Here is a 19,130-nt window from a genome sequence, read left to right as displayed (position 1 = left end):
AGAAATGACCCAGTTCTGAACATACAAAGCTTCCATGGATTTCAGTGGTGTTGCATGGCTGTAACCAAGAGCAGATCATGGCCCCATGAGTTGCATGAAAAAACCGAGTGAGCATGAAGCAAGCTACACATGAAATGTATGGCTGTCGCCTTTTGGGGTGCAGTCCAGAGCAGTGAGGGGCTGTGTCACTGTCTGCCTGTAACCCTGAGTGCCTTAAATGCTCCGCTGCTCTGGTCACAGCCAGCCAGCAGACAAGCATGCTGAATCCTGTGTCTGTGCTGTTCAGCCGTGGGTCAGTGCTTCGGACCTCAGCTGCCTACCTACCAAACAACAGCCCCACCCTGCAGTCCACCAGCTTTGATCACACCTGGCAGGATGACCCCAACACACCTCCAGTTCTGACTGACCCAAAATCACCTGTGTGGAAGTGGCCAGCCCGCCTCCTGGATCACGCCAAGAAATAATAAGGTTTGCTTGCGCCTTGAAGAGACCATACCCAGCAGTTTGCCACGTTAACGGGACTTAACAATTCCTTCATTTCAAACACAATCCTGGGTTAGTTTAGATTAAAGTTTATGCACAACAGGACATAGGTTAAGTGATACCAAGTACAATAAATAACGGCAGAGCTGGTTACCAGCAAATAGAAGTGAAAACACATCTAAAACGTAATGGAGGAAGCTACAGACTTGGTTTAAGATGGTTTCGCTCACCAATTACTTTTGGTCCAGCATGGCTGTCTCTCTTCAGGACCGTCCACAGAAGTACGAGGTGCTGGTTTCCCTTATCTTCATAAGAAGATGAAGCTGGCATCTCTTTGTCCCTCATACTCGCAAAGAATTGCCTTTGTTTTCAAAGACAGGGAGGCCTCCTGGGAGTTCAGTCTCCTGGGCCTCTCTGGGGTGCAGGAGCCATGTTAATTTTCTGGCGCTTGAGTTCAGGCTCAAAGCAAACCCCACTAGTTTTGCTTGCTAGCTTTGTTTATGGCTAATATGGAAATGGTCCTTTGTCTAGGACAGCCCTTCTTATCACCTTTACCTAGGCTAGGCTGTCTTCTTAAACGTGGTCTAGTTACATTATATGGTGGGAATTCAGAACTTCACATACAAGGCTAACACATGCATTTTAGGATGAACTCTCCGTGTGACCTGGGGCAAATCACTTCATCTGGCTGTGCCTCAGTTTCCCCATCTGTAAAATGAGGGTGATAATACTTCTCCATCTCACAGGGGTGTGGAGGATAAAGCCATTAATGTTAGAGGCATGCAGGTAATACAGTGATTGGGGCCATGTGTCAATAGATACTTTGCTCAACTCTAGGCAAACATCTAGGCAGGATTGGCGTCCAACCTGGGCCTCCCATACTCTTAACTGGGACTCCGGTGCGCCTTGGTTTTAAGCTTGGTGCATGCCAGTTAGATCACAGAGCCTGTCCCCCTACAAAGCTAGGCGAGAGTCCTCTGGTGGAGGCACATCAGAGATGTAATTGACGTTAGCCAAAAAGCGAGATTTTCTTTCAATAACTTCAGTTTTAATGGGCCGAAGCCAAAAGAGGTTCAGATCATGGTCCAAAATCAATAAATAAATGAGGAAAACAGATCAAACGCCCAAGCTCAGTGCAGGGCATTTGTTCCTGTGCAGCCATCTGCCACACAGCCTGCCTTCCATCTGGGAACCTGCTCCAACAGTTCTGTTCCCCACTCAGACAGAAGGGAGCTCTCTCCAGTTTGTTTAAACAGCTTTGAGGGGTTAAAGCCTGCTCAGGCAGCAGATGCTGTCACAGGGACGCTGCTGCACAGCCACTTAGTTGGGCTGGCACTTGATAAACAATGTGTGTGGGAGCAGGGCCGGCTCTAACTTTTTTGCCACCTCAGGCAAAAAAGAAGAGCGCCGCCCCCTTCCCCCCCGCCAGCGCCGCGCAGCCGAACCCCTCTCAGTGCTGCCAAGCACCACGGCGCCCGAAGCCCCGCCCCCTCCAAGCGCCGTGCTGCCCGAAGTCCCCGCCCCCCCTCCAAGCGCCGTGCCAGCCCCTGCCCCCCCAGCGCCGCGCCAAGCCCCCCCGAGCACTGTGCCGCCCAAAGCCCCGCCCCCCCGAGCGCTGCGCGCGGAAACAATAAAAAACCCCTCCAGTGCTGCCCCAACGAACCAATAAATAAATAAAAACTTGAGCGCCGCGCCGCCCTCTCCCCCCCACCCCCCAAGGTGCCGCCCCAAGCACGTGCTTGGTCGGCTGGTGGCTGGAGCCGGCCTTGGCGGGAGGCAGTTGTGCTAATGAAATGCACCGCTCAGAATGCCAGAGGAAGGGCTGCGTGTAACCTTTGTGCTTCGTGGCCATGCTTGGGGTAGCAGTGACGTGGCTGATGGTTGACTAGGCTGGCTTGCCTCATGGACAAAATGGCACAGAGGGGTGGTTTAGAGCCAGAATTGGCTGTGAAACAGCTGCACGTACGGGACCAGATTTTCAAAAGATCCCTAGCTCCCATTATAAATGGGCAGATTTTTAAAAGACTTGGGTGCACGTTTTCAGAAAATGCGGCCCAGTGTGTCATGATGGGAGCTCCTGGGTGCAGGGCACTGGATAACCTGTCCCTGATAGTGGCTGCTAAGCCCTGGCAAAGGTGGTCCAGCGTATATCCCCTAAAACTGTGCTTGGAGCCCCAGAATAGAGCTTCTCTGGGGGAGGGGCATTGGAACAAAGGGATTCTAGTGTGCAAAAATGGCACCTTCCTACTCAACAGAGCTGCTCGGCTTGTATTCAGCATCAGAGCTGCTGCCTTTAGTGACATAGGTACATTTTATTGTTTTGTGCTGCCGTTAGCCCAGCAGAGCAAGCTCAGCTCTGGGACAGGTCACTAGGAATCTGTTTCTTTTTGTGCATTAGCAACAGAATGGTTTACCAAGTTCCAATCAGTTACACCTGCAGGCAATGGGGGTCCCACAGGTGACTTAATTTGAAGGCTCTAGTGTTTCATGGGTGTCGCTGAGGGAAGGAGTTGGCCTGTAGAACTTTTAGTACTGGTGATAAAACAAAACAACCCAGCTTGACTCTCAGATCCCAGAGGTAGTTTATAGGGCTGGCAACAATTAATCATGTAAGCTGGATACAGTTAAACTGGAGTCAATGAGAGACACTAAATATGGAATCTCCCTCTTCTTAACATGTCATTTTTACAGAGCAGATCTGCTCTGTAAGGGAGTGATAGTCATTTCACCAAATCTTGCATGCACTTTGCAGATGTCCAGTTGAGGGCATTTGCCTCTAGAGGACTGAATCTGTAACTTCCGTGACCTCCAGGACAAACACGGAGCCTTAGTTATAATTTTGGATAATGGGATGAAATTAGCAAAGATACCGTTGGCTAGACAGACAGATTTGGGCTGAATAGCAGCAGTAATTCCCTAACAATAAGGGCTTGTCTACAGTTGAAATGATACAGTGGCACCTCTGTAGCACTTCGGTGTAGACCAGGGTTGGGCAAACTTTTTGGCCTGAGGGCCACATCAGGATTCTGAAACTGTATGGAGGGCTGGGTAGGGAAGGCTGTGCCTCCCCAAACAGCCTGGCCCCCACCCCCTATCCACGCCCTCCCACTTCCCGCCCCCTGACTGCCCCCCTCAGACTCTCCGACCCATCCAACCCCCCCTGCTCCTTGTCCCCTAACTGCCCCTCTCCGGGACACTACCCAACCCCCCCTGCTCCCTGTCCCCTGACTGCCCTAACCCTATCCATCTCCCCACCCCCTGACAGGCCCTCCATGACTCCCACACCTATCCAACCACCCTGTTCCCTGTCCCCTGACAGCCCCAGAACCTCCGCCCCATTCAACCGCTCCCTGTCCCCTGACTGCTGCCCAGGACCCCCTTCCCCTTATCCAACCCCCCCCCCCACTCCCTGCCCCCTTACCATGCCACTCAGATCAGCAGGACTGGCAGCCGCACTGCCCGGCCGGAGCCAGCCACGTCGCTGCGCTGCCCAGCAGGAGCTCACAGCCCCGCCGCCCAGAACGCTGGCGGCATGGCAAGCTGAGGCTGCGAGGGAGGGGAGACAGCAGGGGAGGGGCCGGGGACTAGCCTCTTCGGCCAGGAGCTCAAGGGCTGGGCAGGACAGTCCGGCGGGCCGGATGTGGCCCACAGGCCGTAGTTTGCCCACCTCTGGTGTAGACCCTCACTACAGGGGCGGGGGGGGATTTCCTGTTGGCATAGATACCTCACCGCCCAAAGAGGTAGTAGCTAGGTTGACGGAAGAATTCTCCCATTGACTTTTTCAGACCCGAGTGATGTAGCTGCACCAACCTCACTTTTTAGTGTAGACCAGGACGAAAATGGTAGATTAGTCTCTCCAGGAGGCTAACGAAGGGATTCTTGGTTGAATCATTTAAAACAATAGCAGCGTGTGCTGCAGCAAACAATCCTGTGCTGCGTCTCACGGAAGGCGCTAGGTGACCCAGTAACAAAGTCAGAGTTTCTCCATCGCGGAGCTGCGGTGCTCTTGAAATCTGCTAGTCGGACCCTATTTCTTCTCAAGAGAGCAGGAAAAGCCTGACACAGCTCTGGCCTGTACAGCGGGGATTAGGGCAGGCAATTCCTGTCCCTGCTTTACGCAGAAGCAGCAAAGCACATCACAAACAAATTACAGATACAGGAAGCGGAGAGTTACCCGGGGGGGCGATTCTTTTAAACTAGTTTAATACACCTCTGTTATTGTTTCTTTTATGACAAGACCAGTCCACAAGTTATTTAAGGGTAACCCCCTGAGAAACGGCTCTACACGGTAATAATTGGCTTTTCCTTGTGATTAAATGCGGTGGCCTCGGCCCGAGGAACATTATTCTTACTCTAGGACAGCAAAAAGGAAGCTACAAGAAACCGCAACAGAAAAAACAGAGCGAAATCATTCTTCTAGCATCTCAAGGCTTGGAACGTTCCATGCTGCTGCTTTCAGGGGCTTACCTGCGTGCCAGCCTGAGGCGGGAGTAGAGGGTGAGATTTGGATTTAGAGGAATACGTTATCAGGCGAGGGTTACAGGAAAGTATAGAATGAGAGTGATGGAGTGACTCAGAGGAGGAGATGATAAGCTAAGGAGCCTTTCAGCTATAATAGGTTCAAATCAGCCCAATTCAGTAGTGGCCAAAAAATTCTATGAACTGTTGAGTGCCCTGCATCAAGTGGGTCTCAGCTGCTGCTCAGCTCAGTGGCATAGGACATTTAACTAAATGGATCTCTTTGGAACACCTTCAAAATCTAGTTGGTTCTAAGTGTATCATTGTTAGAGGAGGCCTGAGCACGTTTGGGTGCAGATCTGAAGGGGGTCAAAGGTTAGGTGGTGGTAGAACCTAGGGGTTTGGTTCAACCCATTGAAGAGACAAGAGCCAGTCTGTTATGCAGATCCAGCTCTCAGTCTGGAGCCAAACTTCAAAGTTTAGGGCTGTTTAGATTCATGTCCATCGCTGCTTGCCATCTCAGCCTCAGCTTTCTTCTCTTTAAGGCCTGCTGTTTGGGGCTTTGGTTTTATTTTTCAAAACAGATTCTTCAAAGAGCTACTGCCGTCCTTTGAGAAACCAAAAGGAAGTAGTTGTTCCCGAAACAACCTTGCCTCTAAATCCCATTTCCCTTCCTAATGCTGTACTGATGCGTGTGGGGCTGTAGGGCAATTGCACGTGCCTCAGTTGGGGTTCCCAAAACAGTGGCTAACTCTTTGTTCATTACTTAGCCCCTTGTTGCAAAGGCCTCTCCATGCTCTAGTATCATCCAGGACCTGAAGAACATTGGGAAGGCTTTTCTCAACCCAAGCGAAAGGAGGATGTGCCAGAAGTAGCATGAAAATGTCTATTTTAACTCTCAGTTCGGGCCGGCTAGGAAACAAGAATTCTGGTTTGCAAAACACTGTGGTTTGGGAATTTGGTTTTGTTCTGCATTGGAACATAATTAGAGCTTCTGAAATCGGGGGGTGTGGATGGATGGGGGGAGCGGGGTGTGTAACCATTCAGCTATTGGCCATTTGCAGTCTCTTGCTTCTTCGCTTTCACTGGCTTTGCCCAGAAATTTCTGCACAGCAACATGTAGTGATTTTGACACATCAGCATTTTCCATTGAAAAACTCCTGCCCAGTTCTACTCCCAGTCCAGTGTTATAGGTGTCAGAGGTTTGGGTGAAAATATGCTACCAGAGAAAGTAAAAACTGAGGCTTGTCCTTTTGTAACCCCTAGAGATTACTTTATCTCCGTGCCCACATTCCTCCAGCATCACACCTGGAAAGCTTCAGGTTTCAGAGTGGTAGCCATGTTAGTCTGTATCCGCAGAAAGAACAGGAGTACTTGTGGCATCTTAGAGACTAACAAATGTATTTGAGCATAAGCTTTCTTGGGCTACAAGTGAAGTGGGTTGTAGCCCACAAAGCTTATGCTCAAATACATTTGTTAGTCTCTAAGGTGCCACAAGGACTCCTCGTTCTTTTTGGAAAGCTTCAGTGGCCCATTTGCATTCTGCTTCTTGCTGGTATTGTAGAAGTCACATTTTGATCCTTCAGGTCAACATAGATTGCCTAGCTCCCAGATGCTCTAACCCTTTTAGAATCACCATTATGAACCTTCCATCATTTCAAAGTTGGTACCGTGATAATCCCTCGGCCTCACTCATGAACAGAGACTGAACTTCTAATTCTAGGCTACAGGCCTCCAATACTTGATCTAAAGGATTATATTCAACTGGACACACTATAATTCCTCACTTCCTGTCATCAAGAAGTTGTGCTTTGCACTGTTAAATAACTGCTATGCTCCACCTCAGAGGGGGCTGCATTTCAGTGGTGTACTAATCAACCTCTACATATTATTTAAGTACCTTGTCAAATGTTGCAACGTTCAATTAATGTTTGCAAAACAGGTTGCAGTTTGCCAGTTGCAAATGGCAAACAAAGAACATGTCACTGAGAGAGTCAATTTCTTTCCTATAGGATCTATTTATGTTGACAGTTGTTATTGATAATCACATATGTCGGGAGGGAGTTTGCTCGGCTGTCATGACAGCATGCAAGTAACATCTTCGCTCTCTCTTTGCTCAGATTTGAAAGGCGTGGTTTCAGCCAAGAACGATATCCGCGTAGAGATTGTACATAAGGAGCCTGCCTCAGGCAGAGAGACGGAAGAACACCCGACTATCAAGCAGCTCCTGGTAAGGATTTCTGTGTCACTCCGTGTAACCTTTGACAATAATGAGGGCAGGCACGTATAGGTCGGTGCACTAACGCCTGCCGAAGGCAATGGCTGCTCTGCCAAAACCTCGCACCTGTCACGACGACTTGTAAGTTTCACTGCCATAAAAACTCCTCGCGTGCAACTTTGCTAATGAAGAGGAAGAGCCGGGAGAGGTTTATTAGCATAGCTCAGCAGCCCACAGGGCTAATTGCAAGGAAAGTTTGCCACCTCAATAAGGAAATTGCTGCAAACTGCAAATGGAGGCACAGTAGGTTGAACAATATATAATAATCAACTAATTAGTGGGGAACAACTGTGCTAGGCTGAAAAGAAGCCTTGGAGATTTATATGTGCACAAGAAGCGTATTTGCATGTAGTCATTTGCAGGTAGAGGTTGTTAATTTTGGTAGTGTCCTGCCCTCCCAGCATGCCACTTGTCCATGTCATTACCGGCAGCTGCAGGAGCCTCGGGCGCTCACCTCTTAGGTGGCACTAGCTGAGGCATCAGTGTTCCTGGGAGAGTTAGGAGAACTGCATGAAGTGGCATGGGTGAGTCGGGTGGAGGTGCACTCCTCTCAGACAGTAGCGAGCCAATGCCCCACCATGATGCTAGACAGCCCTGGGCAGCTGGAGGTGCTGTCTTTCTGGGGACATGTGAATTTGGGTCCTCTGGGTCAATAAAGACCTCCAGGAGACCCTGGCCTGTTACCAATGGGGGTTAATACAGTGGACTGAGGGCGGGCTCTGACCTCTAAGGGTATGTCTAACCTGCAACAAAAATCCAGCTAGCATTGGGTTTCAGAGCCTGAGCTCCACTCCAAGCAGGAATGGCTATTTTTAGCAGCCTAGCACAAGCCTGAGCTGGTAGATCTGTGCTCTGAGTCTCCCTGCCACGGGAGGTGTTTTTTGCAGTATAGACGTACCCTAAGTCGTGGGTTCAAAACTAGCCAGAGTCATTTGTGATGGAACGTCCTTACCCACAGAAGGCTGTTGGGAAGCTTTGTGAAATGAGCTGGTGGGAATGGGCAACTTAGTCTAGCTGAGGGGAAAAAAGGGGTCTGCAGCAGACTTGCCAGTCTCAGCATAGGCCCAGTGTAGGGGTGGTTACAGAGACACAACTCTCCCTTTCCTCCCCCACGTGGCTCATGGCTGGAGTGTAGTGACTGGAATGGCATGGCATAAACTTGCACTAGCATGGTCTGTGCAGTCTGTGTCCCAGGGACTTGCTGGGTCTGCTAGTTCAACCCCCTCAAATCAAGATTCCATAAGCCACGGTGACGGGTTGGATCACAGAAACCCCCTTGGGAGCTGCTACCAGATGTGCAAAGACTACCCCTGCTTCTGTTTTCCCTGCCAGCTCAGGACTCCAGCACCCTGTCTTGCTGAGCCAGACACTCCCGTCTGGCTCCAGACACAGATCCAGGGTCTGAATCTCCTGTCCCAAAGCTGCAAGTTTACCTGAAAACAGCTCACAGTAGAGTGCTTGTCTTTAGCACTCAGATGCCCAACTCCCAATGGGGTCTAAACCCAGATAAATCCGTTCTACCCTGCATAAAGCTTATGCAGGGCAAACTCATAAATTGTTCGCCCTCTATAACACTGATAGAGAGATATGCACAGTTGTTTGCTCCCCCAGGTATTAATACATACTCTGAGTAAATTACTAAATAGAAAGTGATTTTATTAAATACAGACAGTAGGATTTAAGTGGTTCAAAGTAGTAACAGACAGAACAAAGTAAGTCACCAAGCAAAATAAAATAAAATGCGCAAATCTATGCCTAATCAAACTAAATACAGATAATCTCACCCTCAGAGATGTTTCAGTAAGTTTTTCTCAGACTGGACACCTTCCAGGCCTGGGCACAATTCTTTCCCCTGGTACAGCTCTTGTTGCAGCTCAGGTGGTAGCTAGGGGATTCTTCATGATGGCTTCTCCCCTGCTCTGTTCTCTTCCCCCCCTTTATATATCTTTTGCATAAGGCGGGAACTCTTTGTCTCTCTGGGTTTCCACCCCCCCTCACTGGAAAAGCACCAGGTTAAAGATGGATTCCAGTTCAGGTGACATGATCACATGTCACTGCAAGACTTCATTACTCACTTGCCAGCACACACATATACAGGAAGACTCACAGGTAAATACAGCCATCTGCAGACATTGGGAGTCATCAAGATTCCAAACCATCATTAATGGTCCACACTTTACACAATTACAATAGGCCCTCAGAGTTACATTTTATATTTCTAGTTTTAGATACAAGAGTGGTACATTTATACAAATCAGATGATCATACTCAGTAGATTATAAGCTTTGTAATGATACCTTACAAGAGACCTTTTGCATGAGGCATATCCCAGTTACTTACATTCACTTATTACCGTATTTTCTCTAAAACAATCTCAGTTACATTATATTGACTTATTATCAAGTTTTTATAAAACCATATAGACTGCACGTCACAACGGTGACTGCACAGCAATCGGCACCTGATTAGGGAGAATTATTGCTATTAAAGGTCTTTATAACTGGGGGACAATAGCCAGTGTGTGGAGGGGAAACCGCCATCCACAGATCTTCCCCTGCTTGTGCAGAAATGGGGGATGGTAGGGTTTGGGGCTGCAGCCACCTCCACTCCATTTGCCCAGAGTTGGAGATCTATGTGGTTGAGGAAGTAGTCTAGGGATTCATACATCATGCTCCATGGGGATTGTTGGGGAAGTTATCCTAGCTTGAGTCTGTGCTACATTTTCTTCAGCTGCATCATCCACAGTGGGGAACCCACCCGCCCTGTGAAAAAGTTGGGAGAGAGGCAGCCACAGGCAGGGAGCTGAATCGGATGAGGGGGTGGCAAGTGTGAACCTGAGCTGCTGCAGTCACAGGAGACACTGGGCATTCATGGGCCTGATCCAAGGTTTCTCCTGCAGGATGGGTAAACCCCACTGCCAATGGAAGAACCCAGGGGAGCCTCCTGGATGAATTTCCTGGGCTCAACCTTGCATGGGTAGGATGAGCTCCTTCATGCCTCTGCTGTTCTCCATGTCCAAGAGCAGCTTGGTCACTTGTTAGCGTCATGTTGTAAATGACTAACAAGCAAAACAAATAGGGAAAGAAAACTGACCCACAACTAGAGCAGAAGATAAAGGGAAATGCAAACAGACAGTTTGTTGGATGTTTGCACAGTGGTTTGGTGAGGTGGGATATTCCCCCACCACCCATACCGCTTTAAATTCCCAGCCAGGGCTTGTCACTGTGCATTCACTCTCCCTGCACAGAAGGCTGCTCTCTGAATTATCAGTGGAAGCACCAGATTGAAACAGAGTTTTGTGGGATGGGCAGAATCGATTTTAGACTGTACATAGATATATATGGCTAGGAAGCCTTAAAATCAGTCTGAAAGCTGGAAGAGTGCAGAGATCGGCTATTGCTCATTATTCTGACACTCTGCTAGAATGGCCGCTAACTGAATGGGGAATTTTATGTTTAGGCCTTAATTCTCCAAGGTGCTAACACACTTTCCCCCATACAGAAGCACAGGAGGGACGAGCTAAGATCAAATATAGAAAAGACAAGCTACATTGGAAGATTCGGGTGTGGAGCAGCTGACCCAGATCTTAAAGGGGGCCTATAGGAATGTGAGATGTGATTGCAGGGCTCTCCTGTCTGATCTCTGATTAGATTATTCAGTATTTACTTATTTCTAGCAGTGCCCTGGGAATGCCAGGAGCTATGCAAACAGCAAAGGGTACAGCTGCACTGCCCCAAGGACTTTAGAAGTCGAAGAGGATGATTCTAAGAGAAACAGCTTCCTCTAAGGGCACAACCATGGGACAGGGAGGCAGGAGGCCAGGGTTCTGTGCTGGGCTTTGTTGATGTGATCTGGGGAAAGGCACATCCCCGCTGAATGATTCAGTTACCCCTGTGAAGCCCACTTTAAATGGATCAGGAACTAGATGTCAAAAAAGTAGCTGTTATTGGGGAATCACAAAGGGTGTTTCTAGTGGAATTGCACAAAGATTGGTACTGGTCCCCGATGCTTTTCAACATTTTTATCTGCTTTCTGGAGGTAAATATAAATATAAAGTCACTGCTTATAAGATTATGGATTACACAGAGAATTGCAGAGTGGTAAAGAATGAGGGGGACAGTCAGAGATTGCTTTCTAAGCTAGGTCCATTCCTACAAAATGTGTTTTCATTAGGGTGAGTGACCAGACAGCAAATGTGAAAAATTGGGACAGGGGGTAATAGGAGCCTATATAAGAAAAAAATCTGGACTGTCCCTGTAAAATTAGGACATCTGGTCATCCTAGTTTTCATACAGCCCAATACAAGGTCACCCAGCTAGGATCAAGGAATGGGAGACTATATCCTGGAAAAAGTGATGCTGAAAAAAGGTTTTAGGGGGTCACACAAGTGAACATGAGCTCCCAGGGCAATGCTGTGGCAAAAAGGGCTAATGCAGGCCTTGGGCATATAAACAGGGCAGGGATTTTACCTCTCTATACGGCATTAATGAGACCCAGGCGGGAATACCATGACCAGGTCTGGTGTCCCACGTTTTTAAAAAAAGATGTTGAAAAATTGGAGAGGGTGCAGAATAGAGCCACAAAAATTAAGACATGGAAAAAAAATGCCTTACAGGAGAGAGTTACAGAGCTCAATTTGTGAGTTTATCAGCAAGACAGAGGCAACTTGATTATGTCTTCACACAGCAGAGTCAACCTGTGGAACTCACTGCCAGGGAATGTTGAAGGCCAAAACTATACCTGGATTAAAAAAAAAAAAAGAATTAGATACTTTTAGGGAGGATAGATGCATCAATGGCTATTAGCCAAGATGGTCAGGGATGGGACCCCATGTTCTGGGTGTCTCTAAACCTCTGACTGCCAGAGCTGGGACTGGAAGATAGGGGACGGATCTCAATAATTGCCCTGTTCTGTTCATTCCCTCTGAAGCATCTGGCACCAGCCACTGTCGAAAGACAGGATCCTGGGTTGATGGCCCATTGGTCTGACCCAGTATGGCCATTCTTATTACAGGATTTCTGCTCCTTCATTAGGAGAACATACCAGGTACTAAAGTGTTCTTTAATCTAGTGGAGAAAGGTAAAACAAGAACTAATGGCTGGAAGTTAAAGCCAGACAAATTTAAATGAGAAAGAAGGCACAAGCTTTTACGTGAGGGTGATTAACCATTTGGAACAGTTTCTCCAGCTCTTGAAGTTTTCAAATCAACACTGGGGCCTTTCTGGGTGATGCTTTAGTCAAAGACAAGTTATTGGGCTTAATAAAGAAGTAACCAGGTGAAACGTAATGGCCTATGCTACACGGGAGGCCAGGCTACAGGATTTAACAGTCCCTTCTGGCCTTAACAATCTAGAACTCTATATGATATGGACCCTCCTTTATAAAACATTTTAAGGCCTGTGTATGGGAAATGCTATAACAGTGCTAGGAGATTGGTAGTTAAGAAAAATGACCAGAGTCTCAAATCCATTGTGGGCTCTGAAACCCTCGCTGGGTACATCCTGCCTGTTAAATCAGCGAAGACTGCATAAAGCATAACAAGATTGCTGACTCTCCCACAGCTGCACAGAGCTAACTGTTTCGGTAGCTATTATTGCTAGTAGGCCTCAGCTGAGCTCGGGATCACATTGCCTTGGGCACTGTACATTGTAAGGGACCGTTCCTGCGCCAAAGAGCTCAAGCTAACTAGACGAGGCGGGAGGAGGGGAAAGAGAAGAGGTGATTTACTCCAGGTCACAGAGAGCCAGGCGTTGAATCGAGGTTTCCCCAAGTCCCTGTCCAGTTACTAGACCATGCTACAGCCCCAAGACTCAGACAGAGGGAGCAGATACAGAGTTAAGGCCACAGCCTTCACCTCTGGACAGTGCAAAGTACAGTCTCTCCCCTGCTGTATATTCCTCCCTGTTTGTCCAGCATTGTTTATAGCAGGCCATTTTCTGATGCTTTGTCCCTTGGGGAGACTATTCCCCAGCCTCTTGCTGTTAGCAAATGTTTCCTTATCCTCCTTTACTCGCTCCACTCCTATTGCGGCAGAGTTAGAGCCTCTGGTTCACCCCCCAGGATTCCCTTGTGCTTTTCAACAGCAGGCAGCAGCTCCATGCTCAGGCTATTTCATGGCCACTCTCCAGCTGCTAAAGAGGTTCCTAGCAAGAGACTCCAAGTTTGTCAGTGGAATGACAGATCAGATTCATCCTTGCTAAGGACCAGCCATGACTTCCCACTGGCAGGGATGCAAGCTGCAATGAAGTGGGAAATAAGAGGGAAACCAACCACTGTGCTCACACCTCGTGAGGTGGTTGTGGGTGGCAGAGGGGAGAGAGGGGCCATCATGAAAAAAAAAATCATAGAGGTCTCTATAGCTACACAACTCTCTAGGGAAAATCTTGAGACAATGTAGGACAGGAGACACCAACTCTGATTTCTCACCCAGAAAGGTTCCCATAAGCCTCCATTCTATTTAGATGCTTAGACAGAGTTGCCGTGATCAGTTTTAGATTTTAAGCCAGTGATTCCCTCCTAAGGGTAAAAGAACCTCCCCGATGTGGAAAAAGGCTCACGTGGGGTCTGATTTTTCAGGTGTTCAGCACCCGCAACTGGATGCCAATCTTCAGTAGAGCTCAGGTCCCATTAAGACACCAAATTAAGGACCAGATTGTCAAAAGGGCTGAGTCAGCATCCACGCACTGTGCTGAGCTCCTTTGAAAATCCGGCCCATAAGGCTGTGCAGGGAAAAGCGAGACCGTGCCCCCATCCAAACCAGTAGGAGCAAGTCAAACACGGCAAGGGCACTAAAATAGCTTTTACACGTCTATCGAGGTAAAAGGCATATTAGAGGAGGCACTTTGGTAAATGAGGCAATGGATGAAATCAGTTATGCCTCTAAAAATCAATAAGGTCCTGAACTCCAAACTTAAAAATAAATAAATCTGTCTTTGACAAGAACAATGAAAGAAAGAAAAAGTGGGGTAACGGAGAAGTAATCAGCCTCTTAGTGCATGTACTGATCCCATGCCTGTACCACTTGGGCATGTGTAACTTACTGATACTAAAAGTGTTTTTCTGGCTCATATGTCCTTCTCCCCCACCCTTCATACGGTGCCTGTCTTCTTTAAGGGGGCTCTCTGCCTGCAGGGGCCTGGCACATCGTAGAGGATACTGGAAAATGGATAATATAACAATGCAGGAAAGACAGGGCTTAGACAAGATGCACGGATGCAACTCAGACGGACAGACAGCATGATGTATAGCCTAAGATGGTAATGAACTTATAGACACATGAGTAATTGTTTGTGAAACACCAAGGGAGAGATGTGGAGGTCACAGACAGCTGGAGAATTACAAATGATACCAATTTTCAGGCAAAGGAAAAAGCATAATCCTGGCAATTGCTAGCCAGTCAGGGAATCCATAGCAAGAGAAAACTTAGAGAGGGCAAACTCCTTAGCATGGCGCTATAAGGAGCAGCTCATACCAGGCAAACATGATTGCTTTGCTGACAGAATTACAACTTAGCAGACAGAGGGCTACGCTTGCAGTGATGCATTTGACACAGCATCTCATGAAGTCTCATAGAAGTAATTCAGACAGGTTTGGACGTGCACGCTGGCTGGCATGTGGATTGAAGGCCAGTAAAAAGGCTAATGATAAACAGCACTATATCGAGTTGGGGGGGAGGGGGGCAGATGTCATCCAGTGGGACGCTCTGTTGTTGATGATGCAGTGAGTGGTTTTATTTAACATCTGCATTAATGAGCTCTATTGAGAGTACTCAGCATGTTGAAGAAATTCACAGCTGGTATTAGCTTGTGAGGTGTGAACATCAGGGAAGGCAGAGTGATAATTCAAAGGGACACAGAGGTTAGGCATGTGGGTGGGAAATACCATGAGACTCAGCTTGAGGTGGGGAGAGATAATTTGGGCTCTAGGGACTCCATGAGAGGGTGAGATTTTGGAAGCAGGAAGAACAAGCAAGACCTTGGGGTGACAGCAGAAAGGAGTTTGCAGTGAGAGACGGTAGGAGAAAAGGTCAGTGCAATTCTGGGCAGAACTTTAGAGGCTTTGGGTCATAAGTTTGGGGGATGATGATCGCCCCGTACATTGCTCTGAGAGAGCTCATGGGGAAGATGATGTCCACGACCAGAGAGCATTGAGAAGTGTGAATGCTCAGAGGGTGTTTAGAGAAGGGCCACACAGCATGGGGGAGCATGGACTTAAGAGGCAACGTACATTGGGACATCACAGCAGGGAGGCTGGCAGACCACTGAGACCAGAGGGATTTGTTAGGGTGGCTACAGAGGTAGAACTAGGGGGAAAGGGATGAAATCAGAAAGGGCAAATTGACACTGAAGTATCGGGAAACGTTTCCAGCTGGTGAAATGTATCAGGCTATGGAATTGTCTTGCAAGGGAAGAGGTGCAGCCTCATCAACATTTTAAATCCAGACTGGACAAAGCACTGGACTGTGTACTGGAGTCAGTCGTCATACATTGGGTTAGGGGGATAGACTGAATTACCTAGCAGATCTCTTCCAGCTCTAATACAGGGAGCAGCATAATCTAGTGCATAGAGGCAAGAGACCTTAGTTCTGTTCCCACCTCTGGCACTGAGAACGTGTCCTCTCCGTGACAAAGTGACTCAGCCTCACCAGCTTTGCTTTACAGGGCAAGAGCCAGTCCTGTTCACTTGATGCCTCAGACCTGCAAAGGACCTCATCAATGTTTGGCACACCTTGGATACTGGCCATTCTGCCCTGTTAAAGATTGTCCCTTCTGTTACCAAGAAAGCTGCTGGTCCTAATCAGATTTGCAGATGACACAAAGCTGGGAGGAGGGGGTTGCCAATACTTGGAAGATAGAGCTAAAATTCAAAGGGAGAACTGGGCTAGAGAAAACAAAATGAAATTCAGCAAAGACAAATGTAAGGTGCTACACTTAGGGAAGAAAAAACAAATGCAGAAATACAGCTTGGGGGCTAACTGGCTGAGAAGGATCTGGGAGTTGTGGATCACAACCTCAACATGAGTCAGCAATGCGATGCTGTTGCAAAAAAAGCAAATCCAATTTTAGATTGCATTAACAGAGGCATAGCATGCAAGTCACAGGAGGTGATAGTATCACTCTACTCGGCACTGGTTAGGCCTCAGCTGAAGTACCGTGTCCAATTTTGGTCACCAATGTATAAAAAGGATGTAGAGAAACTGGAGAGGATCCAGAGGTGAGCATCAAAGATGAACAAAGGGATGGAATACAAGCCATATGAGCAAAGGCTGAAGAAACTGGGTATGGTTAATTTGGAAAAGTGGAGCTTAGATAGCAGTTTTCAGATACTTGAAAGGCTGCCATCGAAAGATGGAGAAAAATTGTTCTCTCTTGCCACAGAGGGCAGGACAAACAGCAATGGGTTCAAACTACAGCAGAGCAGATTTAGATTAAATCTCAGGAAAAACTTCCTAACTGAAAGAACAGTCTGCCAATGGAACAGACTGCCTAGGAAGGTCATGGAAGCTCCTTCACTGGAAGTTTTCAAAAGGAGGCTGGATAGCCGTCTGCCTTTGATGTTTAGACACAACAAATCCTGCAGCTTGACAGGGAGTTAGACTAGATGGCCTGGCGGGCCCTTCTAACCCTATGGTTCTGTGGAAACTAATACATAGAGCTAGATCCACAAGATGACGTAGGCTCAGAATGGCACCCAGTTAGGGTTAGGTGCACAGCCACAAGTCAGGCACCCAGGCTCCCTGTACGATGCCCGGGGAGACTTAAGCACCTAAGAATGAGATCCACAAAAGCCAGCACACTGAGTGAGGAGCTGCCAGTAGCCTCAGAGGGGCTTAGGCCATATCCCTCACCTATCTCCACTTGGGATTTTCAGCCATGGACTTTTTCCTGGTATTAGGGGCCTAACTCTTTCTCCCAAAAAAATAAGGAGTTAGAAGCCCCCTTTAGCCAAGTGATCAGAGCACTAACCCAAGCTGTGGGAGGCCCAGGTTCACAGCCCCTCTCTGCCAGATTTAGAGGAGGGATTTGAACTCTCATTTGTGATCTCTAAAGACAGCACCCTGACCACAGGGCTTGGGAATTCCGAGATTAGCCTCCCTGTTGAAGAGATTCCACCTTGTATAAATTAAATAGCTTGGGCTGCCCACATGCCAGGTGAGAGTCCTATCCCCTGGGCTATAGTGCCAGTCTGGCTCACTCGCGCTCTCTCTGGCCAAAGGCATATTTAATTATTTATAGAAAGAACTTTGTTCCCTGGTTCCACGATGGAAGAAAAGTGCTCACCTTAAAAAAAAAATCAGCTTATTGCAGGACTTAATATGTCCCATCTGGATGTTGTTCTCGTGTTCCTGCATTCAACATAAGAAACGCCAGGATCAGCCCCATGATCCATCTAGTAAGAAGATGTGGGATAAACCCCCTTCTCCCCAAACCTTAAGAGTTAGGGGCTGGTTCAACGTGGAAATAGGGTTTTTATATCCCGTCTAAGGCTTGGTTTTATTATTTACCACTCTAACTTTGAATATCCTTGTTATCCACCCAACTGTCCAGATAAATCTCTAGCCGGCTTTGAAAATCTCCACTGGGGTTTTTGGTTTTTTTGTTTGTTTTTACCGCTGCCAGTCCCAAAGTGAGCCTTCATCAGGGAACCAGACAAAGCCGCAGCCCTTGGAATCTATTAACCAACATCCAGCCGCTCTGTTAGGTTTTGACCTGCACAAGTTTAAAGCCGCCAAGAAGTGTCATCCAATTATACTACAAGCAGGAAACATTATAATTAAATTCCAGGAAAAAAAAATACATCTCAGGTCTCGGCAGGTGTGTAACTTTGAATGTGCCAATCTGGATGAATTCATCACTTCCTATCGGCTAGGGACCTGACATGGCAATCTGCAGGGAGAACTCTTTTAAAAACATATTGTCTTCAATAATGAAGCCAAAGAATTTAATATCCGGTCGGTTGAATTCAACACCCCAGATGAAAACTGCTTCACTTTGCAGCATTAAATGAGTGAATCCTTCAGCATGCAAAGGATTAGATTGCACACGGCTCAGGCAGGCAGCCTATAGCTAGCCCGGAAAGAGGCAGGAAGGCCCAGTGGTTAAGGCACTACCATGGAAGCCTGGATTCAACTTCCTGTTCCAGCCCATGCTATGTGCCTGATCTTGGGGGGAGGGATAGCTCAGTGGTTTGAGCATTGGCCTGCTAAACCCAGGGTTGTGAGCTCAACCCTTGAGGGGGCCATTTAGGGATCTGGGGCAAAAATCTGTCCGGGGATTGGACTAGATGACCTCCAGAGGTCCTTCCAACCCTGATATTCTATGATTCTACACAGCATCGCATGGCCTTGCCCCAGAGAGGTATTATGAGGTGCACTGATACAATGGTAATGATATGTCAGATGAATAGACAGGAAGTAGGGTGGTGGCTTTCAAGTCACTGCTGATAGTCTCAGGAGCTGCCTGCCTCCAGACAAAGACCCCCAGATGGATTCTAGCTGACTCAGCAAGAATTCATCCTGGGGCAGCCCCACTAGAATGGGAGCTCTGCCTCCCTTGAAAAGTTCCTGAGATGAGCATGCTCTGTGCCTCTATTACATACAGGGTCTCACTCACCACTGTTGGGCCTCCGTATGGCCGGGTTGTGGGATCAGCTCTCCTGCCCTTTAGTGCCCCCTTCCATCACTCACGTTGCAGCCTCTCTCACTCTCCAGAACTTCAGCCCTTCCAGGGTATCGACACCTTGCTAGACCAACTGTCCAGATGCCACCTTCAACAGTCCCAAGCCACTTCCCAGTGGCTGCTAGGGGAACCCAGGCCCATGCCCCCTCTGGGTTCCAGCCCAGGGACCCTATAATCGGTAGCCAAAGTCTGCACAGTCTCAACCCTCGCTGATCTCTCCCTGGGCTTCCTCC

At 48.0% G+C, this 19,130-nt stretch overlaps 1 protein-coding gene across 4 annotated transcripts in view; it reads left to right on the top strand.

Annotated features, from left to right (window-relative positions):
• KIRREL3 (kirre like nephrin family adhesion molecule 3) overlaps positions 1-19,130 on the top strand; it is a 689,345-nt gene that overhangs the window by 653,104 nt on the left and 17,111 nt on the right. For all 4 annotated transcript variants that reach the window (XM_065570446.1, XM_065570445.1, XM_005294677.5 and 1 more), the window contains one exon: positions 7,062-7,171. In XM_065570446.1, coding sequence (XP_065426518.1) covers positions 7,062-7,171 — 110 coding nt within the window. The remainder of the gene's footprint in view (positions 1-7,061; positions 7,172-19,130) is intronic.

This window comes from Chrysemys picta, chromosome 16, assembly GCF_011386835.1.
Source record: "Chrysemys picta bellii isolate R12L10 chromosome 16, ASM1138683v2, whole genome shotgun sequence".
Classification (NCBI taxonomy): Eukaryota; Metazoa; Chordata; order Testudines; family Emydidae; genus Chrysemys; species Chrysemys picta.
The sequence above is the reverse complement of the archived record's forward strand: the minus strand, read 5'-3'. Positions and strand labels throughout refer to the sequence as shown.